Raw genomic sequence first — 27,668 nt, forward strand, 5'->3', positions numbered from 1 at the left:
TTTAGCTTAACTAAGCAGTTATAAAACATCCCACTGTGGTTTCACTGCTCAGTTCTCTGCCATTTAGAAGTTAAATCAGTTTGTTTATACAGTTCAAGTCACACCTCCCTGCATGTGAATTGCACAGCCTTTCTAAAAACGTCCTGTAAAAAGTAATCTAATGTTTACACTTCCTTTATTGCAAAAAATGTTTAATGTAGAATGTCTTATCTCCTGCTCTGTTAATAGCTGGCTAGGCCTTGCAGGAGCCTCCTGAATGTGCTTAAAGTTCAGTTTACAGAGCAGGAGATAAAAACTTTTAAAGTACGTTAACATCCAATTGAAAATGAAACATTTTTTTTTCATGCAGTCCGTCACAGCCAAGGGAGGTGTGGCTTAGGCTGTATAAACATAAACAAAAGTGATTCAACTTCTAAATGGCAGGGAATTGAGCAGTGAGACTGCAGGGGCACAATCTACATACAAATACAACTTCATCAAGTTAAAGTTATTTTAGTAACTATAGTATCCCTTTAAGCCATATCTCTGTTCTATTTTCATTGTCAAGACCAAATACCGAATGCAAACTCTAATGCTAAAGGATTCAATCAACTAATTTCACTGCTAAGATCAGCAGAGGAACCTATCCAATCCACCTTTACCAATCCACCTTTACACAATGCTAAGTGTTCTCTGAGTGGTACCTAGGTCTCTTCCATACCAGCAGAGATCTAACTTACATAAAAGCATGACATTCCAATTTATTCCTGGGCCTTTAAGCCTGGAACTGCATGGTGGCTGTTCTTGGAGCATTTGCACAAAATATACAGAGACAAATTAAAAATAAATCATTACTCTAGACTATAAGCTTGTTTGATCTAGGCCTATATTTGTTTGTTGGCATTTACTTCTCTGTTCCGTATACTCGCTGTAATGAGCTGAAGAAAATGTTGGTGCTTTTTAAATTAAAATATTTGCTATTCTGCTGTTGCTTGTATTTTTGTTAATGTTTCTGTTACCTGTATGTCAAAAACCAAAACAACAAAAAACTATAAATACCGTTTGGCACTAGTGGACAGTTTGGCAGCTGTTTTGCTGGATATCTTTCCTTCTTTCTTCTTCGGCTGTACTTTTTCACGATCTTGTTCATTATTAACCCCATCCCGTTGGTCTCCATCGGAACTGCCTCCACTTGTACTTGGACTGTCATCCACTCTTTGACCTTCAGCTGACATTTTCAGTTTCTATTACAAAAAAGTAAGGTGAAATGTTAGTGTTTAAATACCCTAAACCAAAACCAAAACAAAAAACAACATGTATAATGTCTATTTATGAGAAATGATCTTCCTCCATTGTAAAGTACCTTGCGATACAGCTTAAGTTTTCACTTTCTAAATATGCTTAAATTTTTTTTTTTAAGAATTTAATAAAATATTTCCAATACATACATATATAAAATAATGCCATTCCATGATGAACGTATCCAAAATTCGTTAAATAGTAATCACGGCTACATTTATAGTAGAATGGTTTGTGGACACATATTTTAATGGTAATATTGATTTCAAGCTATCATGTATTTATTTTCACGTGACCTTAAAAAAAGGTTATTCATCATTTTGAAAGGACACTATAGGCACCCAGACCACTTCATCTGAGTGCCTTGTCACGTTTTTTGTTTCTTTAACTCTGCGGCATTGTTCTTCATTCTGCAGAACAACAATATATTAAATGCAGGGTTTATATGCCTTTAGTGGCTCTCACTGCTCCTGGACAGAGGTTTAACAGATAAATTCAGACCTCCATAAACCCGAATTCTTATTGGCAGGGTCACTGCTGCTACTTGCCTGGGATATACAGTAGCTGCACGAACTTTAAAAGGAAGCATTTTTTTTTTCTCGATATTTGTACTTCATTTTTTGCATTTTGCGAATCAATCATTCTTTAATACAAATAGCTAAAAAAGCATTAACAAATGGGGGTCCCTTCCAGCATAGGGAGTCTCTTTAAAATATTGTACTTTATTCGACATGACAAAACACCAACAGAACAATAAATATATTTAACTGTAAGCCAACATTAAACAGAAAGAAAGAAAGAAAGACATTTTATTGACGTTTCACAGATTTATTAAGCATAGACTAAGGTAAATAAAATAGTTCCATTCAACAATAATTATAAAGAGGAGAATGAAAATCAAATGTGCAATAATGCAATAGAACTTTAACAATACCTGGCTAGACTAGCTCCTGGTAGTTATGTTACAGTGCTGGATTCTGTTTGAGTCAGAATGTTATTAGAAATATTTATCTATCTTAATGCAGACCTGTCACTTATATTTTTTTTTAGGTGACATCAGTAGTGGCAAACTACAAATAAATATGTAAATCATGTCTTATGTAATTTGATGCCAAAACTGCTGTCCTTAGCGCCTTCATAATCAACCACTGGCAGATTCGCATGTCATGCATTGTATTACTGCTTTAATACAGTGTGTTTGCACATTCAGCATAATACAAAACAAATCTTTTCGAAAGGATTCAAGATGACTGGCATTAGCATGATTTCACAGTTCATATACTGAAGGTCATAGAGATCTTCCCATGCACATGCATTAAGTGCCTGCAGGCATCTACAGTGCTTTATTTGAGAAATTGCCTAAAAATACATCCATCAATAATTAACCGACGATCATATCAAAGCATTATATTAGCAAAGTATGGGTTTACTTTGCTTACAGAATAGCAATGCCTCCACTGAATGCTATGGGAATTCTTTGGGAATAAACGGTTACTCTGCTAAGAGACACCAACACAAAATTTCCATTGGCGAGTGGGAATACAGCCTTGGCATTCGTGCCAAAAGTTCCCTCCATTGCCTTGGACAAACCCCAGTTTGAAAGCAGCAGATTATTGTCAGTGTGGCTGCATGGCTGATACATACCTCCCAAAATTGGAAGGACCTTGCAGAGGGAACAGCCTTCCTATGGGACCGATTCTTGATGCCCCCAGATGTGGGGCATCATGGAACTAAATTGGGATGGCAGACAGGATCCCGAAATCAGGACTGTCATGCAAAAGCATGAGTTGGCATTTGATATATGTAATACGTTTTTTTTTTTGTACATGTTTAGATAACTTTTATTGTAGGCTTTGATCTTACAGCAGGCCTAAGCCATAAAACTACTAAGATAACCATCACCAGAGCTGGACATAGGACATCGTAAAAGGTATTGATGCATTTGCTCTGACTTTGGGTTCTTCAAAGGACAACAAAATTTGAGAAAATATGGAGTGAACAATAAACTGCCAGGCCAGGCCAGGCCAAACCCCTCTGATCCACCCAGAGGTCTGCCCACTGAGAAACATCTAGTTTTAAGGTATATATTGGGGGTGTTGGACTATCCACTCCAGAGAGAGATTTTCTTTTTAACAACAACTTGGAGAACTTTAACATCTGAATCTCCCACAATAATTATATATAAGTGGTAGATATATGTAAAGATCTCTTGTGTTTTCTCCTATTTTATTTTATAGACTGTTTTGCAATTTGTTATCTGTGTTTCGGTATGTCATTTATTTCTGTATTTTTGTATACAGCACTGTGAATCCTTTTTGTCAGATTAAATGTTTACTTAATCAGCTTGTGTCTTTATTCTCTATGAGCTCACTCTCCTGAGGAAAGCTCAGGTTAACACATTACCAAAAGGGTTGATTATATATGTCTGATCAGTAAAGTAAGGTTGTGATACTATAATGTGACTGTGTGTGGGGTAACCTAAGACGGCGGGTATAAAAGTGTGTACTAAGGTGTTAGTGTAGAAGGGATTGCAGGGGTTAATTTAGTGGTTGCTGGGACTAGCAACAGGTAACCAGGGGTCTGCTGTCATTAACCCTTTCACTTCCACACTCTCCCCACTGTCTGGGCTGGGCCAATAGCCCATGTTCGTGACCAGGGACATCAATAATACAGTCATTGGGAACGGTCAGTTTAATCTCTACAAAGAATCTTCCGTTCAGCGATCAGTCCTCACCTGACACAGGTGCCCTGCAGGAGTATTTGAAAAGCAGAAACAAACGCTTGCATTCCTCCCAGGGAGGCTGAAAGGGGTAAGAGATTGTCAGGAAGATCATCTCTGCTTCTACTGAAGATATGCAGGGACACTTAAAGCTGAACTGTCACTTTTAGGTTGTTTTAGGCATGTTTTACATTTCTCTTACTCAGCCTGTTTTTTTTTTTTGTTTTTTTTTTGTTTTTTTTAAGGGACACTATAGTCACCTGAACAACTTTAGCTTAATGAAGCAGTTTTGGTGTATAGAACATGCCCCTGCAGCCTCACTGCTCAATCCTCTGCCATTTAGGAGTTAAATCCCTTTGTTTATGAACCCTAGTCACACCTCCCTGCATGTGACTTGCACAGCCTTCCATAAACACTTCCTGTACAGAGAGCCCTATTTAGGCTTTCTTTATTGCAAGTTCTGTTTAATTAAGATTTGCATATCCCCTGCTATGTTAATGGCTTGCTAGACCCTGCAAGAGCCTCCTGTATGTGATTAAAGTTCAATTTAGAGATTGAGATACAATTATTTAAGGTCAATTACATCTGTTTGAAAGTGAAACCAGCTTTTTTTTCATGCAGGCTCTGTCAATCATAGCCAGGGGAGGTGTGGCTCGGGCTGCATAAACAGAAACAAAGTGATTTAACTCCTAAATGACAGTGAATTGAGCAGTGAAATTGCAGGGGAATGATCTATACACTAAAACCGCTTTATTTAGCTAAAGTAATTTAGGTGACTATAGTGTTCCTTTAAATTATGAATGTTTTCCAAGTTATACCTAAGGAAAAGTAGAGACTAATCTTCCTTTTTTTTTTTTTTTTTAGAACCTTAAGGTTGACAAACGCTGACAAATGGTGGAGTTTTAGTCAAATTCCACGGCATTGATCGACTTGGTCATTGGCCACTTTCTTCTGTATTCACCTCACCTTCCTGAAGCGTTGTGTCACTAAAACACAACCAAAGCTGAGGTCAGTGGAATCTCCTGAATCCCCTAATAATGTGCGTGATTTCATTCTTCACACCAGAAAATATTTCTGCGTGCCTAAGTTTTAGAATCTTTAAGATGGTGGAGCTGAGAAAGAATCCCCAGTGGTACCAGAAAAAGTTTAAAAAACAGTCCTTTGAATTGAGCCAGGAGAGTTAGGGAAGGAGTCCAAGGGGGCTTAACCAATTGGTTGTAGTTGTTGTGGTGATAGCATTTTAAAGTGGCTCTGTCGCTATAAAGATAAGCGATCTCTTGCTTAAGCCCCCCTGGACTCCTTCCCTAACTCTCCTGGCTCAATTCAAAGGACTGCTTTTTAAACTTTTTCTGGTACCACTTTTAAAGTAAAAAATGTACATGAAAAAGGAATAGGCTGCTTCAATAATTATTCATCGTCTTTAAAACTCTAAAGTGACAGAATGACTTTAAAAGGTACATTCCGTATTGGATTTGGAAGGGAAGTCACACATTCACTCTAGGGTCTTCAGCAGCTCTTCCTCATTCACGCACTAAAAAGAGTGACTGCCTGACGAGTTAAAAAGAGCCATAAACTATTTTTTATCTTTCATGAAAACGTATGGATTGGTCGAAATATATTTTACCAAAAGGAAAAATAAAATAAAATCTATTCATGGGACTTTCACATTCAAACTATAAAGATTATAATAGAAACATAGAAACATAGAATGTGACGGCAGATAAGAACCATTCGGCCCATCTAGTCTGCCCGATTTTCTAAATACTTTCATTAGTCCCTGGCCTTATCTTATAGCTAGGATAGCCTTATGCCTATCCCACGCATGCTTAAACTCCTTTACTGTGTTAACCTCTACCACTTCAGCTGGAAGGCTATTCTATGCATCCACCACCCTCAGTAAAGTAATACTTCCTGATATTATTTTTAAACCTTTGCCCCTCTAATTTAAGACAATGTCCTCTTGTTGTGGTAGTTTTTCTTTTTTAAAATATAGTCTCCTCCTTTACTGTGTTGATTCCCTTTATGTATTTAAATGTTTCAATCATATCCCCCCTGTAGAATTGAGCAGGGTTTGGAATTAACCTAATTTTACATGATGTATGCGCTCTGTTCTTTAACCCATGCCCAACCCGGATATATAACTGTGATTTTACCAACTGGAACAAATAAAGCAGGGCTCTCAAGCTTGTTTTCTACAAAAGGTTGAATTGGATATGAAGATACAAAAAAATGTAGGACTGAATGTAACAAGAAAGATACAGTGGAACCTCGGTTAACGAACGCCTCAGTAAACGAAAAATTCGGTTTACGAATGAAAAGTCATTAAAAAAAATGCCTCGGTTTACGATTTTTTTTCGCAATACGAAACAAGTGTCCCGGTTTATAGCTCCGCCCCCTGCATACTGAAGTGTGGGTAGCACGTGAGTGTGGAGGTGTTGGAGAGGTTTTGGAGCCATTTGCAGCAAATTTTGGAGCCATTTGCAGCAGGTTTTGGAGCCTTTTGGAGCCATTTGCAGCAAGTTGTGGAGCCTTTTGAAGCCACTTGCAGCAAGTTGTGGAGCCTTTTGGAGCCATTTGCAGCAAGTTGTGGAGCCTTTATGAGCCATTTGCAGCAAGTTTTGGAGCCTTTTGGAGCCATTTGCAGCAGGTTTTGGAGCCTTTTTGGTGCATCTCAAGAAGTGGAAAGGTAGGGAGCTGAGCTTAGTTGTTTGCATGCCTTTTACTGTGTGTTGATGTGTGATGTTTTAAAACAAAGTTGGATGTTTGAAATGTTATTGCTTGATTAATCATGTCCCTGTACAGTATTTATGCCTTTAAAGTGCACTTTATAAAGAGTTTTGAACAGATGAAATACTTTACTTGACTTTTTTGTCACCGGAACGAATTAATTGGTTTTCATTGCATTCCTATGGGAAACCGTGTTTCGGCTTACGAATTTTTCGCAATACGAAATGTCCTGGAGAACGCATTAAATACGTAAACCGAGGTCCCAGTGTATATCATACACACACTACTAACTCTTTCTCTAATTAGCTGCATTGTACTAGCGTTTAGTAACAGTAAAACACAGATATGGGTTGTTGTACAAGAGTAAACTCACAGGGATGTGCAGTGATTATATCTCAGAGTTCCAAAGCAATAAAGAATTACTTTAATGTGTAGGAGTTGAATTAATGAGCTAGAGCCCTTAAAACTCATGATTATAAGAGGTGTGTATGTATATAAATCTTCATAGGTAAAAAGACACAGTACAAGTGTACTGCTGAGACCAACAACAATTAATCAGTTCACAGAGCTCCATAACAATACAATACACAGTTCAAAATGTACATATTGTCAAAGAACTCGACAGCAATAACTCTCTCCGTAATGTTGTGTTTCACAAGGCTTCACAGCAATAAAACTCACAGTAATGTGAGGAGTCACTGAGGCTCATTCCTGCAGCAAGAGGGGCTCCTACCTGTTTTCTTAGTAAAGAAAATGAGAGGGCACCGCATTAACTCACTCAGGTTGTCCTGATTTCGACCCTTTATGTTGCACAAGGCCATACACCACACAGACACAAAAAATGCAGAGCAACATGAGGAAACAAACAGCAAGGAGAAGTGAGTGGGGACATTATCTGTTCTCCTGCTCACTGACAAAGGGACTGGGAGACAGTGTACCCATTTTGTTCTCTCTAACAACACTGGAATGTCAATACTGCTCTAGGCTCACAGCACAGACAGACATTACATGGCAGCCAGAACAAAGTAGTGATAGTGTAAGAATTCTAAATGTCTGCCAGGGTGTACCCAGCCAATATGCCATCTGCTTGACACCAATAGTAAGAGACATAATATTTAGGTTTAACAAGATGTATATTTCCTTTTTAGTCAGTTTTATTGATTATATCTTAATGCATTTGTGTTGTATAATACAATTTTTATTATTATTAATATTATTGCCATTTATATAGCGCCAACAGATTCCATAGCGCTTTACAATATTATGAGAGGGGGGATTAAACTATAAATAGGACAATTACAAGAAAACTTACAGGAACGATAGGTTGAAGAGGACCCTGCTCCAACGAGCTTACAGTCTATAGGAGGTGGGGTGTAAAACACAACTGTGCAGGAATTTGCTATCAAATAAGGTGGGAGTGAGGTAGAGCAAGAGGAGAGAGTAGAGTGCTGCCCTTTATGAGAGAGCAAGAGACAGGTATGTAAGGTAGAGGTTTCTCTACCTTACATTATGTATCAATGCTCATTCTATTCCAATAGAGAAGTTTAAAGAAAACTGTGAACTAGCAAATGGCATCCTCCAAGAAGAATGTATATTTGTCATTTATGACACTGCTTCTAATAAGATGTATTAATAACAATGACCAATTTGCTAAATAATGATCATATAAAATAAAACCAAAATAATTAAACAGCACCCTCTCCCTCTGTTCCTGTGCGTTCAACCCATCTTGTTACAAATACATGTCTGTTAGTTTATGTATTGTACAGCGCTACGGAATTTGTTGGGCTTTATAAATCATAATAATTACAACAAGAACAATAAACTATGAAACACTGCCTGTGTCTTAGCGATGCATAGCCAATAAAACACTGGCAGTCCCTTAAATTCCAAGACTAATTATAGCTGCAGAATAACTTTCGCCATATTGCTTATATAGAACTGTCACTTCTGAAATGTTAACACAACCAGATAGACAAAAAAATAAATAAAATGTTAGCGGTTGGTTGTGCTAAAATTTACAGGGTTTTCTACTTTGTTTTAAATAATTATTTTTATTTTTATTTGGATGCTTTGGCAGGCAACACCAGGCAGAGCATGCACATGTATTCATTATTGTAGGACTGTATACAACGTACATGCATGTATGGCAGTGCCAACAAAGAAAGGCATGTATATAACTACCTCCACTGCTTTATTCACTCCATAGGGACACTGTAGACACCCAGACCACTTTAGCTCATTGAAGTCGTTTGCGTGCTGTGTCCCTTTTGCCCTTAGAGCTGCAATGTAAAATAGCATGACAGGGAGATCTCCTACTATTGCTGGTTCCCAGCATTCCGTATCTGCAGCCTATACTATGATTGGTGCTGGATTTATGTAGATGCTATGAGACACAGTAAGGGTCTCATCAGTTGCGTGAGGTAGCAGGCTCAGAATCACGCAACTGTGCGCAATTTGGCTCAGCACAGTGTTTTAAAGGCCAGAATGCAGCACTTACTTTGAGTGCTGCCTATTGCTCTTCTGTCATTGTGGGGCCACTAGATATGGCCCAGCTGACAGAAGGAAGCCCCAATATCAACTAAAACCTGTGTCTCCTAGGTGTGAGCAGGGAATTAACCAGACTTTCAAATAGGATTTAAATGCCCATTTAAAAAGCTGCATGCAGCGCTTGCTTTGAAGCTGCATACAGCTCATCTGTCAGTCAGGAACAACTAAATATGGCCCCAGAAAACTAACCATGGCCCTATCTGACAGTATCAATTGACAGCTGGATCTCCCACCAAAAACGTTAGGACATTCTATGCCATCTTAATAGTGTTAAAACCAACTCTGTGGAGGAAGGCATAGTGTCCTTACATTATTAAGGGGTTAATTTGGAATTTCACATTTTCTAAAGTAAACACGCTTGCCATTTGTTTCATGTAAGCTGTGTGAGTCACAGCCAGGAGACATGTGGTGATAGCAGCATAGACAGAAATGAAAGTGATTTAACTTCTATGTGCCAGACAATTGAGCAGTTTGAGCAATGGGCATGATCTATACACTAAAACTGCTTCAATAAAGCGGCACTGTCACGCCGAACTTACCTTTCTCCTATTGTTTCCACTTCGCTTCCTCTGTCAGAACCTGTTCTTCTTTTCTTTATTTCTGATCAAGTTTTCTTTAAAACATAAGACAAAGTAGGGACTACTTCTAGTTTTCTTTAAAACATAAGACAAAGTAGGGACTACTTCTAGTTTTCTTTAAAACATAAGACAAAGTAGGGACTACTTCTAGTTTTCTTTAAAACATAAGACAAAGTAGGGACTACTTCGTCTTATGTTTTAAAGAAAACTAGATCAGAAATAAAGAAAAGAAGAACAGATTCTGAGAGAGGAAGAGAAGAGGAAACAATAGGACAAACGTAAGTTTGGCGTGACTGCCTTTTTAATGCTAGAGTTGTTTTGGTGCTTATAGTGTCCTCTTGTTTTCACAATGCTATCTAGGATACAAAACCATACAGATTAGCAATAACCGATTTAATTTATAAAGTATTCACTTGCTTAGGAATTAAACAAAACATCAAATCTCTAAAATGTTACTAGATTAGACCTGGAGGTTGAGGGAATTTGCTGTTGTGTCCCCTTGTTTATATTAAAGAAAAAGAGAAGTCCTAAATTCAAATGGACAATTTGCCTATTACTTTAATTATTCAGCTTCAGGCTGTGCTATGTCCCCATACAGAATATACTCTGGTCAAGACCAATCACATTGATCTGACTTCTTAATTCTTACTTGAAAATATAAAGATTCTGAACGAGAACAAGCCATTCGGTCTCATAAGTGTGAAAACACATCATTTTTTTATAGCTGTAAAATAGTGATCTAATGTCTGACATGTTTGGATTCACTTGGTATAAAATGAACACCACACCTAATATTACATGCTAGAGGCGCTTCCTGGCATTTCACATGCATGAGGATGTCCAGCGTCTTCTAAAGAACTGTTTTATTGGTACACGGAATATTTATACAATTCATAATTAAATAGATAATGCATAACAAAACATTTGACAAAATATTTCAGTAAAAATATACATACCATCAAGGTTCCTGCAGCTGCACATGTGAAATAGGAAAATTAGCTATTAGCTATATAGGTGGTTTTAGTCTTAAAGTTTTAAAACATCTGGAGAACTACCATTTGTGTGACCCTGGCTTAAATTGTGCATGCTTGCAACCGCAACTTAAAGGGACACTCCACTGCTACAATTGGCAAAATAAAATCACTGTTTTATAGATATCCCCAAATGAATGCATGCATGCATATATTCATTGGGGGTATATCTTAAAAGAGCTTACAAAGTCTACAGTTCTTATCAACTGCAGTCTTAGCAAGCCCTCCCCTTTTTCATCCGGAAGTCTCTTCATGGGTAAATAAACAATCACAGGCTTGTCATTGAGAAGCCTCTGAATTGGTGCCCTCCAGCATGCGCACGCTGGCTCATGTGCTTGCGCATGTCTGGTCTGAGGTCTGAAAAAGCTGGGTGAACTGATCTATAAATTTGTGAGAGAGGAGGCAGGCTTGCTCAAGTACAGCGCGCCTGCCACCTCAGCTAGCTCAAGGGAGCTCACGGAAGAAGGCAGTAAATCTACCAGGCTGTCAGATTGACAGCCAGGGTGGTGTTCCATGGTTTATTTTAAAAAGTGACGATTTCTCATAGGAAAAAATAGCATACTCCTCACCCACTTTTTGGTGTCTAACTGTTGAGTGAATAGCATGTTCCGTCTATACAACGAAGTCATGCGGTAAATTACAGTATTAAAAACAGTCTAAGAACAAAATTCTGTATTCACCAGATACATTTTGACAACAACAACAAAAATAAGTGGTAAATGTTTAAAACACTATCCAATATGGGGGCGTGGCCTGACCGCGAGCCAAGATGGACGTGTAAACGACCGGCTCCGAGAGTTTCATCCCAAATACAGCGATTAGCATAGCGTTACACGGGAGAATTCCGTACAAAAAATACTCCAGTCGTCGGAGGTAAACCCCGACATCATGGCACAAAGATCTACGCTGAAGAAAAAAACTAAAGAAACACCTACACTCCAGATAACAGCGATGGCGTCGCCACCGCGAAGCACTAAAGATGGCGCGGATAGGCCTCACTCACCGGCCTCGAGTTCCGGTCGGAGCGACATCACAACGATCTCGGCTAGAGAAAACCCAGCTACAGAAGCATCCATTCAAATAATGCTAAATCATCTACAACAATCGATACAGGCAGACTTTGCTAATCTAGCCAGGGAAATCAGAGCTGATGTCAGAGCGCTGGGAGAAAGAACAGATTACCTGGAATGCAAGACGGAGGAGATTATCACCGCTCACAACAATATGGCGGCGTCCTATGAGACCATGGATGCAAAAATATCCTCCATCCTTACCAAGCTCACAGACCATGAAGATAGAGATAGGAGGAACAATGTCCGCGTCCGCGGCATCCCTGAGGACGTCGGCCCTGCCGACCTTGGCGCATATATCACCAAGTTATTCCATCACCTGGTGCCAGACCTCCCGGAGTCGCAGCTACTGCTGGACAGAACACACCGCCAGCCCAGGCCCAGACATCTGCCGGCGACCGCGCCTAGGGATACCATAACCAGACTACATTACTACACTGCCAAAGAATTGATCATGGCGGCCTCCAGAAAACGACCAATCCTCCCTGATCTGTACAACAAAGTCCAATTATACGTAGACTTATCAGCGACGACACTGGCGGAAAGAAGAACCTTCAATCCCATCACCCGAGCACTAAGAGCGGCGGAGATACCATACAAATGGGGTTTCCCGACCCGGCTTATTATCAAGAAGAATGGCATAGAAAAACATCTTACCACATTAGCGGAGGGGAAGACCGCCATGGAGGAGTGGAATATACCGCTGCTGGAAGACCCGCCAGTGCCCTCGGAGGGCAAACCGACGGCCAAGTCACCATTGCAGATCACACAAGGATGGGTCAAACGCCAAAATGCCACATGAACTGGTATCAGCTTCTGTCTCGTACCATTGATTCACCCATAGAAGGTCACAGTGTCGACCACAGACTCTTTGGTCCTGGTGACAAGCAAGTAGTCAATACGTAATTTTATTAGCATGTTGTGCAAAGTTTATTACATTGTTGATAATTGTATGGTATAGAGGGGGAAGTGGCTAGGCCACGGGACAAATGCCTTTATTCTATGCATTTTATGTATGTCATGTCGGGATACACATAACCTGGGAAACATACTATCATTCACAGGGCAGAGCAAGGGAAGACCGAACTACTCCGCCCACCAGTTCAATAATTAATGCGCCACATAGGCCACATTATCCATAACAAAGGGATAAAATAGACATGCACATTACCCATAGATAGTTTGCTTAGACCTCTCACATACAAGAGAGGGAAGGGACCAAGGGATGCAATTACACTTGTCCCCCCCCCCCCCCCCCACACCCCTACGAAAATCACAGGAGTACAGTCCCAGACTGGACTAAGAAATGGCAAGGAGTATTACGCTCCAACCTGGAAACTTATTGCTAAATACTCTCCCCACCGAACTGGGAACTCTCTACCCCCAACAGGGCTCTAGTGCCCGAGTAACACCGATTACAAGGGCCTAAATTAGAGACCCGGACTCAGGTTTAAAGTTGGTTTGATCCAACTGTATGGTCGCTGTATATAGTTTGTTTATGGTTGTATACTTTCCCCCCCCAAAGAGGGCAGATACCTCCTCCTACAATGTATCATAAATAACACACAGTTAACCCTGGTCAATATTTATGGACCGCATAATGATCACCATACCTTTCTAGATAAAATTCTCACTCTTGCAAAGGCCCATAAATATGGGGACATAATAGTGGGAGGAGATACCAACTGCCTGTTAGATGCTACTTTAGACACTACGTCCACCCACACAGTCAATCAAAGTACCATACGTACCAGATTACGATCCACTAAACTCCTGGACAAAACACTTACAGACCACGAGTTCTTAGATGCCTGGAGAACAACTAATCCTAGTCGTAGAGATTATACCTACCACTCAGTAAGCCATTCATCATACTCGAGAATAGATAGATTTTTGCTCCCCAAATCACTAATAATGAAAATAGCTAACACTCTCATTGGAGACTTCTCATGGTCAGACCATGCCCCTATAACCTTGGCATTTACAATGCAATACCCCACACAGGGCAGGAGACCGTGGCGCCTCAATGATACGCTGCTAGCGGACCATAATATAGTCACACAACTCACGGAAGAACTTGACACATATTTCTCACTTAATAATGATGGAGAGATTAGTACTGAAAGCTTATGGCAGGCACATAAAGCCGTCCTTAGAGGGCAATTCATTAAACACTCTAGTTATAATAAGAAACAGAGGCTTTTGAAATACACAAATATTCTTACAGAACTCAACACTCTCTCCAACAAAAACAAACATAAGCCAAATCACGAAACCACATCAGCCATCCTTCGACTCCAGGCACAACTAAATGACCTCGAAACGGCAAAGACCACTTATCTGCTCACAAAAATGAAGCATAGATTCTTTAAAGAAGGAAACAGGGCTGGGAAGATCTTAGCCTCACAACTTAAAACGAGAATGGCGGCTTTGAAGATAGCATACCTTCAATCGAAAGGAGGCAACAAGATCACAAACCCACAGGACACAGTAAATGAGTTTAGTAAATATTACAGCAAATTGTATAACCTAGCTGATGACGCCTCCTCTCCTACCCCCAAACAGGAAGACATTGATGACTTTCTACGAGATGTCGACCTCCCACAGATCTCTAGGGAAGATTTTCTGCTTCTCATTCAACCTATCTCAATAGAAGAAACATTGCAAACCATAGCCCAATTGCCTGCCCACAAATCACCGGGCCCGGATGGTTTCTCTAATCTATATTACCGCACCTTTGGCAATATCCTGGCCCCCCACATGACGAACCTATACAATCACTGCTTCCAAACTGGTAGAATGCCCACTGAAATGTTACAAGCGCACATCTCTACGCTCCCGAAACCCGGGAAACCTCCCATCCATTGCTCCAACTTTAGACCCATATCTTTGCTTAATTGTGACACAAAAATTTACGCCAAAATTATAGCCAATAGATTAGCTCCGATTCTAGAATAGTTCATAATGATCAGTCAGGCTTTATTCGAGGAAGACAAGGCTGTGACAATACCAGAAAAATTTTAAACATCCTGTCACATATAGAGAAACACAATACAGAAAGCCTCCTATTGGCCTTAGATGCAGAGAAGGCCTTCGATCGACTCAACTGGGCATACATGTCAACAGTCCTAACCAAATTCAACTTTCCCTCAGAATTCATCCAGGGAATCATGGCACTCTATGGCAATCCCTCGGCGCAAGTTTCTAACTCGGGCTTTATCTCCACCCCTTTCAATCTCACTAATGGCACGAGACAGGGATGCCCACTGTCTCCCCTCCTATTCATTTTATCATTAGAACCATTAGCACATAAAAATCAGACGGGACCCGCTGATCACGGGAATACAAATCCATTCACACAATTACCGTCTAGCGATGTTCGCAGATGATATCTTTCTCTCCTTAAGCAAACCAGAATCTTCACTACCACAACTGTTGCGCCTATTGAGCTCCTATGGACAAATCTCCTATTATAAGCTAAACACCTCGAAAACCCAAGCGTTACCGATTCATATGCAATCGCAACAACTGAAAACCCTGCAATCCTCCTACCAATTTGAATGGAGACAAGACCATATAGTATATCTCAGAGTCAAACTAGCATTACATAGGCAGAAGATGATATCTCTAAACTATGCACCATTCAATAACGTATGCAATTCGAGCTTTCAAAAATGAAAAGATGTCCGAATTTCATGGATGGGGCGTCTACAAGCTATCAAAATGATGTTACTCCCAAAAGCCCTTTACTTATTTAGGATGTTGCCGCTTCCTATTTCACCTGTATGGTTTAAGAACATTCAGCGCACATTAAATACGTTTGTGTGGGGTAAGAAGAAGCCACGCTTACCCCTCTCCCTCCTACAGCTGAACTCAAGGGAAGGGGGACTGGGCCTGCCTAAGCTCTATACGTACTACAAAGCAGCATTACTCGAGGCGGCAGTTCGACTTCACGCACCTAGCAACACCTTCCAATGGGTGGATATGGAAAGGGCAACCATAGAGACGAAATCATTAACAAATGTCCTATGGACACCGAAGCACTACAGAAAACAAGGGACTTCACTATACCCGACAACTGCTATAACCATGAAAATCTGGGACAACCTTCGTATCAGTCACACGTCAGACGAACACTTCAGCCTACAGGCCTCTCTGACAGCACTAGAGGCAATATCACCGTGGCTATCACTCAAACCATGGACAGACCTAGGTGCACAGCGTATTAAAGACCTATGCTATCATTCGAAAATATTGCCGTTTCCTGACTTACAAAAAAAATTTAACCTACCGCACTCCTTCATCTTCCCATATCTCCAATTGAAAAGTATCATCAACACCAAAGTCGACCTATCAACCAAGAAACCTGACCACAGTCTGATACACCAGAAACGAATCATTAATAGATGTTTTTCAGCACCGACAGCATCAAAAACTTTAACTCTATGTTACCAATCCCTACTTGAGAGACATCCACCACGCCACTTTAAATATGTTTCACAATGGGAACTAGAAGGAATACCCGAGCTCACAGAGGATCAGTGGCTAAAGTCATTAGATGCATTGCGAGGCACCACAGCCTGCTTCTCTCATATAGAAGCCTATAAAAAATTAGTTTACCGCTGGTATCTTACACCACATAGGCTTCACAAGATATATCCAAAAGTAGGAGCCAAATGCTGGAGATGCAACGCTGAGACGGGTCATATGACACATATATGGTGGGATTGTGAACTGATCAAACCATTGTGGTCCTATGTTTCGACCCTGATAGCACTGGGTACGGGAGATGACGCCTCCCTCACACCTACAATTGCCTTATTACTACTATTCCCAGACACTTGGTCACGGAAGGATAGGCAGTTAGCTACCATAATAATCTTGGCGGCCAGAAACCTCATAGCACTCCGTTGGAAGTCCACATATGGCCCGACAAACAAAGAGTTGAAAGACAAAGTGTACCAATACTATCGATATGAAATCCTCTCCTCGGACTCTCACACTAAAAGGAAGAAACTGGAAGAGACGTGGAGGCCTTGGCTGGAAGCCACACACCTAACTAACCCCACAAAAGCATTGTAGGAAATGTACATTTTCCCAACTAGGCAAAAGAGGAGACAGGCGAATGTCTTAAGAGGATGCTTTTCCATAAGCTCTTAGTAACATACCTGCCCAACATACACGGCCTTGAACAAGGGTGTACATAGACAGGCAGGGAAAGACTCGCAAACACACCAGCGTAGTCATAGGATTAGGTCTGACTAGAAAGGTTCATCCACGCCACTATAGCGCAATTTGAATGTTAAGTTATTAATTTGGGAAGAGTGGAGCTGACTGCTACAACACAATGAGGATTACATATCTGTCTAAGCCATACAAATTAGGCTATTATCGAATATACCACTTCGGATACTCCTTTCGGAACATTTCTCCACAAATGTAGCTTACTGTATTTTCACTTGCTATAGATTGTAACAAAGACATTCACGTTTCTTACAAGAAAACTTGCAAACATCAGAAACCTAACAAAAGTTAACAAAATAGTGGCCCCGCACAAACATAGGTACCCCAATAGCAGCATTGTAAGCAAGGATCTATAAAACAAGTGACTATACATAGACAAAGATTGTGCAGGGGCGGGAGAAAGGTTTGGGACTACACTGCACTACGCTGTATCGTAATATATAGTACTGTTGTCAGTAATTCATGTAATGATTTTGGTTAATTCCTGCTATTCTTATCTTATTTTTGCCTGTATTATTGCAATGTCTCCCCCCCCCCCTTTTTTTTCCTTTCTGTACCCCCTTATTTTTTGGAAAATAAAACAATTCATGGAAAAAAAAAAAACACTATCCAATATACCAGTTTCATAACTAAAAATGTAATTTCAAAATGGCATATATTTAAAACATTTTCTGTACATTATCTTTCATAGAAAAAAGTGCACGTTTTGTGTAAATATCAAACATGCTGCTCGTCTAAAGTCTATCAGACTTTCTAAAGTCTATCAGACTATCGTGATGAGCAGCCAGCCAAGGAATTCAGGGGCTGAGCAAGTAGTTTTTTCATTATTAAAAGTTACCAAGTAAACCATAAAGTTAGAATTCCAATTTCCATATTACGTTTCTGATATTCAGAGAAAGTATTTTCCGAGGAAGAGTATTTGTGCATAAAAAAGACAGTGAATCTTTTTATGAAATACGATAATAAATAGATTTCCAGTATCACACTCATGTGGAACTGAGCTGTTTAAAGACTATGAATATCTAGATTATTTACTTGAAATGTTTAATCACACAGCTGAAATAGTTCAGAATATAGGCCAATAGAGGAACGCAGATTTATATAATTAGAAAATACTTTATTTCACATAGATTAAATACTTACATGGTAGATTATGTAAATAATGTAATTGACATGATGTCATTTACATTGTGCTTACATTCTAGTAGTATGTCTGATGTAAAACATACTATGTGTACATCAATATTGCATGATTAAACCCTTCGTGCAGGGCTTGACAAATTTGTTTGGAATCTAGGAGCCAGCTAAAAAAGTTAGGAGCCAGTCTTTTTTAAACTAACAAAGTTTAATTTTGAACAAGAAAAATTAAATTCTTAAAGGGACACTATAGTCACCAGAACCACTGCAGCTTAATGTAGTTGTTCTGGTGTCTGTACCATGTCACTGCAGGCTTTTCAGAGAAAAGGCAGTGTTTACATTGCTGCCTTGGGACACCTTTAGTGGCAGTCACTCAGACGGCCACTAGAGGTGATTCCTAGACGCTAAACCAAAGTTTAGCTACTACAGTAACTACACGCTCTTCATAGAGGCGTTGAATGTTCCCCATTAAGATGCATTGATTCAAAAGATCTCTATGAGGAGATCCTGATTGGCGCTGCACAGTCTTTTGCTGCACATGCGCAATATCCTACTAAAGCTTTTCTATGGGAAAGCATTGACTTAGCTGAGATCATAAAGATTGATGATCTCAGCCATGCTGGCGGGACCAGCCGTGGTGATTCCAGCACGACATCTGCAAAAAGGTGAGTAAAAACACCTTTCCCATGCAATCAGAGGGGGGCAGGTAACTAGGCAGACACACTCAGTGACTGACTGACAGACACACATAGAGACAGACATACACACAGAGACAGACACACACACATTTTCTCATGAACTCACAAATTTTCCCATTTTCATTTATGTCCACCCAGCCTCCCTGCCCTTGGGAGAGCTGAGTGGATCTTTCCCTGGGAACCAGTGGGGCTGCTCACTAATCTCCCTGCAGCTCCACTCTGCTCTCTGCAGTTATGCAGAGGCCAGAGTTTCATCATATTATGGCTCCCGGGATCACTAAACCGCGGAAGGGATCAGAGATGAGCTGCTGGAGGTTTACTGCTCCCTCCCGCACTGCCTCCCGCGCTACCTCGGGCCAGCAGCCGGCTCCCTTTCTGCCCCGTGCGGTTGGCCTGCCGGCTCCCCTGCTGACCTGTGCAGGCTGGCGGCCTTCACTAAAGAGCCTCCAAGGCAAAATCCCATGCGCCAGGACATAATTTCTAGACGCCATGGCGACATGGCACCTGGGATTTGTCAAGCCCTGCCCTAGTGACAAGGACTACATTTCCATCTTAAAGACAAGAGTAAGTTTAGTATTTTCACCTTGGATGTACATTATAAACAAGGATTTCATTTATTTTTTAAAGTTACAAAGAATTGTTAAACTAACACAAATGACCGAAATAAACACATATCTGTCAGAAATAATATTCGGTCCCCTGTTCGGTTATGTTTTCTCTTGTAATAGAATCCAGCACTTAGAAGAGAATATAAATAGTCTTCTTGGAAATCTACCATTGGTAGCACTCAAAACAAGACATTCAGACAGAAATATTTTTATATAAAATATATATTAAAACAACTGCTTTATTAAAGGGACACTATAGCCATTTCACCTTATTAGATTGGTTTTAATGCCTGGATTTCACTAGGCTTATTTTTTTCCCCATAGTTAGAACTCAACTTTCACAGTAAATACAAAACATTCAAGGAAAAAGTTAGCAGAGTATCTAGAATCTATATAATATGCAACATTAAAATCAATCATAACAATCTATTAATTACCACAATAAAGTGTATCTCCAAAGCCAACTTATCATTTATAAAAGTAATTACTTTTGCAGTTCAGAAAGACAACTGCAGGAAATGATTTTATGCCAGATATTAATAAATTACCCTTGGAAATTTACTTGGATGAAAAAGTATTTTTCTCATCTGAGCTGCAACCCATATCTACACTGGGCCGTTCTAGTGTAATCAAGTTTTTTTCCCTAATACCTGCCATAGGGAATTTTGAATCTTTCATGTTACCATTTTATCAGTATTCCCCGCCAATAACTTTGTAGTGAAAGCTAAAGAAGACATAGACACAAACCAATATCTTGTGTTGGAAGTCTGGTGCATTGGCCATTTGGCTTTTATCTACCATCAAAATCTATGTTTCTATGTTGAGAACCAACAAAAAATAATAACAAGTAGAGGGGCGGAGCCTGACTAGCAAGCGAGTAAGACGTGCTCTGCTCGAACTCCCGCCGGACGGCAACTTAAACGCCAGAAATCGGGGGGGGGTGCAACCCTGAAAAACCCGCAAAACGAAGCGACACAGCTTGGGGAACTCAGTGCACAACCGCAGATGCCTGACTCGCCACCCGGAATGCCCGGGATCCGAGGCAGAAGACTGTGGTATATGAGAGAAGACGGGCTGGGGGGGACAGCCGCTTCCCGCTCGGTGCCACAGACAAGCACAAATCATCCCACCCCCTTTTGGACCGGTGGGGGGTTACCCCGGTCCCCGCCACACAGAACTGGCCCAGTCCCTAATCTGCTGATGAAGCCAGCAGCCACAGCCGACGGACCGGAGGAGCAGGCCTCTAAGATGGCGGCACCAAGCAACGACTACACTCATGGAAAGCAGCAGCAGCCTGCATCACCAGACCTCACTCTACCAGCGAGAGACTCTCTGGACGCAATTTTTGAAAAGTTTTGGACTCAGCTACTGGCCCACACACGACCGGCCGCTGCCATACCTCTCACTGTCCCACCTACAGCACTAGCAAGCAGCACCAAGAGGATTGGGAAACCTCTGATGGGCACCAAAAATCGCCAAACCCCTGCATCTCGCATGAATCGCCCACCTAGACAGAGGGCAAAGAGGGAATTGACCCGCAGGTACCGGCCACACAAGCGGAGGGCCGCAGACACCACACGGAGATACGCGCCAGACCCATGCACAGCCCAACGCACCCGCCCGCCGGGAAAGACCCTGGACCTGAACGGACCCCAGACTCGTGGCAGGAAGGTACCAGCCCTCACACTGACCCAGGGCCGAGGAGGCACCATGTCCACAAAGGGCTGCACAGCCGGTTTGCTGTATATCCTCGACTACTCCTATACCCAGCTGCATACAGGGATCGGATGATATGTCTGGCTGGGAGATGCAGCTGCAGTATGGTGTTGGAACTGCACACAGCAAGACTAGAATGCTTATAATATACCTGGACACTCTACGACCTAATTGAGCTTTATGTAACGTATTGCCACACCATTCACCAGCTTCCACCACCTACACTACACAACATGCACGCATCCTACAGTGGTATTAGCTTACAGATACAAGCAACATTATGTTACTTATTCACCCTGCTTTGATAACATAAACGCATAAGGAATCTTGTTGTGTATATCATACGTTAATCACACCAACCAAACATGAGCACTTTTCAACATAATTAATATAAAAATGTGCACGCTATCCTGACAACCCCATTGCTGAAACTGTACGAAATAAACGTGAGGATTGCCGTTGGGGCACCACACGCATGCTGTTAAACTTCTGCACTGCAAAAATACATTTTTTTTAAAATAAATAAATAAATAATAACAAGTAAAGATAGCCAAGTATAGTGCAAAAACGATTTTCCAATATTTCTTCATGAAGTATCATGGAATTACTTAAACATGTATTCCCTATTATTTGTGTCAACATTAAAGGATCACTATAGGGTCAGGAACGCAAACATGTATTCCTAACCCTATAGTGTTAAAACCACCATTTAGATGGATTGACCCAATTAGCCCCCTTAAAAGCCAATAACACTTATCTTATTTCCAGGGCTGCGCGGGTCAGCCGCTGCTGGCTCCGCCCCTGATCCGCCTCCTTGCTGGCATGATCAGAATGGATGATTTCAGCCGATCCAAAGCATTGGATCGGCTGAAATAAGCAAGCAGGTGGGACAGGGTCGTGGATAAATGCCGGCTTGGCATTTCAGCGTCTCCATGCAGCACTGCCCCAGGAAGCTCCTCTAGTATCCATTTGAGGAGTGGCCACTGGAAGGGTTTCTAGGAGGCAATGTAAACACTGCCTTTTCCCTGAAATGGCAGTGTTTACATGAAAATGCCTGCAGGGATTATACTCACCAGAACAACTAAATTAAGCTGTAGTAAATAAAAATAAAAATTGTTTACCCACATAATACAAAATTAAAGGAGACCTGCAAGCTTACAATTTACAATACTGGGGGAAAAAAAATTATATTTTTTTTTACTTGTTCTTTACTCATTGCAAGTATGGGATATTCCATTCACATCCCGATTACAACAAAATGTGAAGTAATTTCATTGGGGGGGACATTGTATTTGAAGCCCACACTTGTTGATTTCACAATGTACACATTGATTTAACTATTTTGTGTAGAACCATACTAAGGGAGTACTGCCTAACTAAGAATGTGGGCAGTTTATGCAAGAGAACTATACATAATATGTGCCTTCACCAACTATTTTCCCATTCAATGGAAACGACGTGACATTGGATAAAAACGAAGGAATATACATGAATAGTTGGAGCATCTCAGCAAGATGCTGCCCCACTATCACTACTGCACGTGCTCTTTTATAAAACTGCATGTGGATATAGCTTAAACAATGGTTTAAAAGGTCAATATGAATTGAAACATTTTCTGATGGTTCTGATATATAATTTGAGAACTAAGAATCTTCATCGCAGAACCTTAAAGAAACCTTGATGGGCTCAGATCACTCCTATATTTTGTGAGTGCATTATTTATAGTAGGGGCACTTTTACTTAATGGTGTTTCCCTGTGAATGTTCCCTGTTTTTGTATTTCTAGGTGTATCGTATATTTTATAATTTGTGATAGTCTCCAAATTAATTCTGCAACACAGAGAAATTACCACGACATTAACATATTACTATTATGATATGCTATATAGTATTTCACTCATTACGTTGTCTCAAATCAAATGAGCAGTTTGACAAAAAAATAATAATTTGCAGAAGTCTATAGCCGAGCCCTTAGTTTGCTATTCAGCGAAAGCAGAAGAGAACGTACATGTTTTTATTCTTATTTTACAACTCTTCTGCCAGTTTTATTGTTAAATATTGGTTTGTTTTATACAGGAAGACTGCATCTATACGAGCGATCTCTCATACACACTGTTGATTATTTAATGAAGGCTCATTATCTGTAACTCAAAAGATTTGTTTGGCTGGTTTTTTGTTTTGCCTTTTTTTTGCAGCTAGCTTTTTTGTAGTCAATGTTATTTGGTTGTTTTGTGCGTATAAAAGTTTGAATATATCAATGTTGCACAAAAAAAATAAAAAATAATAAATTAGACCAAAGATATATTTCTCTACTGGTTTTAAGCATCAAAAACTCCAAAGCATTCTAGATCAAAAACAACTGTATCTCATCCCACTCATACCTACTCAAAAAAGGGAAAGAAAATCTGAATGATCCGATTGAAGGTTACAATGAGTGCCGAGTAATTGAGTTAAAAGTTTGTAGGAAAACTTAAGGATATAATCCCTGAGTAATTACCCCCATTAAAGAGATCCTATAGTGCCAGGAAAACAAACTTGTTTTCCTGGCACTATAGGCTCCTGGAGTGCCCTATTGCCTCGGGGCCTCCTCCCGCGGGGCTGAAGGGGTTAAAACTCCTTAGCCACTTACCTAAATCCAGCGCCGATGTCCCTCGGCGCTGGGTCAGGCTCCGCCCATGCTACGCAATGGCCGCGCACGCATTAGACCTTCAAATAGGAAAGCCTTATTCAATGCTTTCCTTTGGGGAAAAATCTGACGCTGGAGATCCGTGAGGACGTCCAGCGTCAGATAACGGACCAAAAGTCCATTTGGATTCCGGGAGCCCTCTATTGGCTGTCTGTTAGACAGCCACAGAGGGCACACTTAGAGCTACAATGTATACATAAGTCTTTTTGCAGAAGGTCACCACTTCATGAAAGTGAAAGTTTTCTAATGCTGGAATTATGTGATCTCTAATTATGAGGTTTAATATCACCCTATATTATAAATGCAAAGAGAGATGCACAGAACATTAGAAATACTGGTTGATGATTAAAAGGCAAACTATGCCTTCACTTACTGCAGAAACCAACAGATATAACATTTAACTCTCTGATATTTCTTTTTCTATAATATGAAAATTAATAACACAAAATCCAGAGATGTACAATTATTTGAAGCACATATGTTCAAATAAGAATTACTGCAAAAACAACAGGGGATGAAATGAGAGATCATTGGAGCTGGACGGACACTTGTGGAATAAAAAGTGTCAATCAGTAAGTGGCTTTTAAAAAAGAGAGAGAATGGATAATGTTTATATATTTTATTTATATTTTTTTCCAACTGCCCATGAAAGCAAATATGCACTTTCCAGGCTCATCTCCAAACGTGCATCTGCAAATGTCTTCAATTTTGGATATTTCAATCTATGCTTATCGCATGCACATTCCGAGCTCAGCAAATCTTGCGGTTTCTAATTCTATTCAATTTATATAAAAAATAAATTAAAAATTAATTACAAATTAATAAAAACAGCTTGATCCCACCAGTCTGTCTTTTTAAAAACGTCACAGCTGATGCCCATTGTCTTCCATGGGTTTTATACAGAAGTTGTTGGCATTTTTAATCTGGTCAGGCAAGTGTCAGATGTTCTAATCCTCTAAGGAAGTGCACAAATCCCTAATTAGATGGACGGTAAAGAAATACACAGACCTTCAATGAATCAAAACTCATCCAAGCACAGAACCTTCCCATTTTACAGATAATCAGAGACCACAAAAGACAATGGAAGTTACATGTTAATTTGGCGATAAGGCACAGATGTTGGTGAATGAAGAACATAAATTGTTTTCATACTGAAAATTTGTGGATTTGCTTGCCTTCCGTCATTTCAGATTACATAACAGACATGCATGGATAAAGCTGGAGTTGTGGTCAGGGACATTTAGGTAATTTTATGTAACATAAGGAACTGATAAATTGTTAAAAAATTAATTCCGCATCCATTTGGAAACGGCGGCCGCCAGCCAATGACAAGCAACACATCATCCAGCCTTCAACCAATGAAAAGTGCCATACCGCCAAATCATCCCTCTGTAGCCGCCAACCAATAAGAAGAGACCATCACGTCATGCCGGTTGATTCCTCCAGATAAGGAGGGGAGGACAGAAGGAGGTAAAGAGAAGAAGGCTTGTAATACAAGTTGCGGACTGGGCCGGGGAGCATATGCCCTCTGTATATGCACATGTATAATATTCATGCGTCAGAAAAAGTGTACAACACCTTTTGAAAAATGTACACAGATTTATTTGATGTGAATTACAAAAATTCATTTTAATTGTAAAAAATATTTTATAATTTATAAACCAATACCTCCACGTTCATTATCATTACATCTTGACTATTTTCATCAGTCGAGACGTGATGTCAATTACGAGGGACATTTAATACAATTTTTATTTTTTTTATTTATTTAAATCCTGTTTTCTCTATATCAGGGTTATTCACTAAATTAAGAATTCAAAGATAATTTCATATTTAACACCAAAGTAGCCAAGTTTTGTTTACATTCAGAACTTGGACAAATTAACCTAGGGCAGAGGAGGAGCGGGGAGAGCCTGGGGCAGAAGAGCAGCATGGGGGAGATTGGGGCAGAAGAGCAGCAGCATGGGGGAGATTGGGGCAGAGGAGAGCCATGGAGAGCCTGTGGCAGCGGGGAAGCAAGGAGAGCCTGTGGCAGCGGGGAAGCAAGGAGAGCCTGTGGCAGCGGGGAAGCAAGGAGAGCCTGTGGCAGCGGGGAAGCAAGGAGAGCCTGTGGCAGCGGGGAAGCAAGGAGAGCCTGTGGCAGCGGGGAAGCATGGAGAGCCTGTGGCAGCGGGGAAGCAAGGAGAGCCTGTGGCAGCGGGGAAGCAAGGAGAGCCTGTGGCAGCGGGGAAGCAAGGAGAGCCTGTGGCAGCGGGGAAGCAAGGAGAGCCTGTGGCAGCGGGGAAGCAAGGAGAGCCTGTGGCAGCGGGGAAGCATGGAGAGCCTGTGGCAGCGGGGAAGCAAGGAGAGCCTGTGGCAGCGGGGAAGCAAGGAGAGCCTGTGGCAGCGGGGAAGCAAGGAGAGCCTGTGGCAGCGGGGAAGCAAGGAGAGCCTGTGGCAGCGGGGAAGCAAGGAGAGCCTGTGGCAGCGGGGAAGCAAGGAGAGCCTGTGGCAGCGGGGAAGCAAGGAGAGCCTGTGGCAGCGGGGAAGCAAGGAGAGCCTGTGACAGCGGGGAAGCAAGGAGAGCCTGTGACAGCGGGGAAGCATGGAGAGCCTGTGGCAGCGGGGAAGCAAGGAGAGCCTGTGGCAGCGGGGAAGCATGGAGAGCCTGTGACAGTGCTGAAGTGGGGAAAGCCTGGTTCAGACGAGGAGCGGAGAGAGCCTGCGGCAGACGAGGAGCGGGGAGAGCCTGCGGCAGAGGAGAAGCAGGGAATGCCTGGGGCATAAAAGAAGCATTGAGTAGCCTAGGGCAGAGCACAAGGTGAGATAAGGTAGAGAAAAATGTGTAAATGTTAAATAACAGGAAATATAGTACATTTTGCTACTATGAGGGGTACAATTTATGGAAATGTGCTGCCAAGATGTACCCAAGTGATAAAGGGGTTGGGAACAGCTATGTTAAAGGAACACGCTGTGCACCATAACAACTACAGCTAGGAGCTTCCAATAGCTTTCTCAAGCGAAGCCCCATCGTTGTAAGCTGTGCACTGCCTGTTTACGGTCTGAAGTAGTGGAGGAAGGAGACAGGATGATGTAGTGAAGGTAGGAAGCACACAACACAGACCCCAGGTAAGAAGTGAAACCATTCTTAAAAAACTGTTTGGCTTCTTACAATGGGGAGGGGAGTGCCATTACTGGCATCACGACAGTGTGCAGTTGTGGTTATGGTGCTTGTAGTGTTTCTTTAAGTAATTAAGAACAAGACACCAAATCACAACATTGTGTTTTTTTTTTAAATGTTCCTACTGTTTTTATTATTTTGCCCAGCATCAGTTGTTTTCCTAAGTCAATGGACTGACAAATGTTCGAAAATTGAGCCTGCTTATATTCGTATATCAAATGACTTTCATCATCTACCAAAGAACTGGCCATCCTGTTGCTTACCTAATGTTCAGTAAAGCACAGCAAGGGATATATGTCATGGGTAACTGCTCTCCATCACAGATATTGTGAAAACGTTAATAAAACAAATATACCTAGCAACCATTATTCAGATTACAAAACTCCTGTTACTTGAAAGATTGGGAGAACAAACCAGAACTACTAATAATGTTCTATTGCTAAAACCATAATATAAACAGGTGTGGT

General features: G+C 40.9%; 1 protein-coding gene across 2 annotated transcripts in view; it reads right to left on the reverse strand.

The window, feature by feature from the left end:
- LOC134608060 (ubiquitin-conjugating enzyme E2 E2) overlaps nt 1-27,668 on the reverse strand; it is a 237,185-nt gene that overhangs the window by 192,771 nt on the left and 16,746 nt on the right. For both annotated transcript variants that reach the window (XM_063450692.1, XM_063450691.1), the window contains exon 2: nt 1,039-1,223. In XM_063450692.1, the coding sequence (XP_063306762.1) occupies nt 1,039-1,214 (176 nt within the window). In that variant the 5' untranslated portion in view covers nt 1,215-1,223. The remainder of the gene's footprint in view (nt 1-1,038; nt 1,224-27,668) is intronic.

Source organism: Pelobates fuscus, chromosome 4, assembly GCF_036172605.1.
Source record: "Pelobates fuscus isolate aPelFus1 chromosome 4, aPelFus1.pri, whole genome shotgun sequence".
Lineage (NCBI taxonomy): Eukaryota > Metazoa > Chordata > Amphibia > Anura > Pelobatidae > Pelobates > Pelobates fuscus.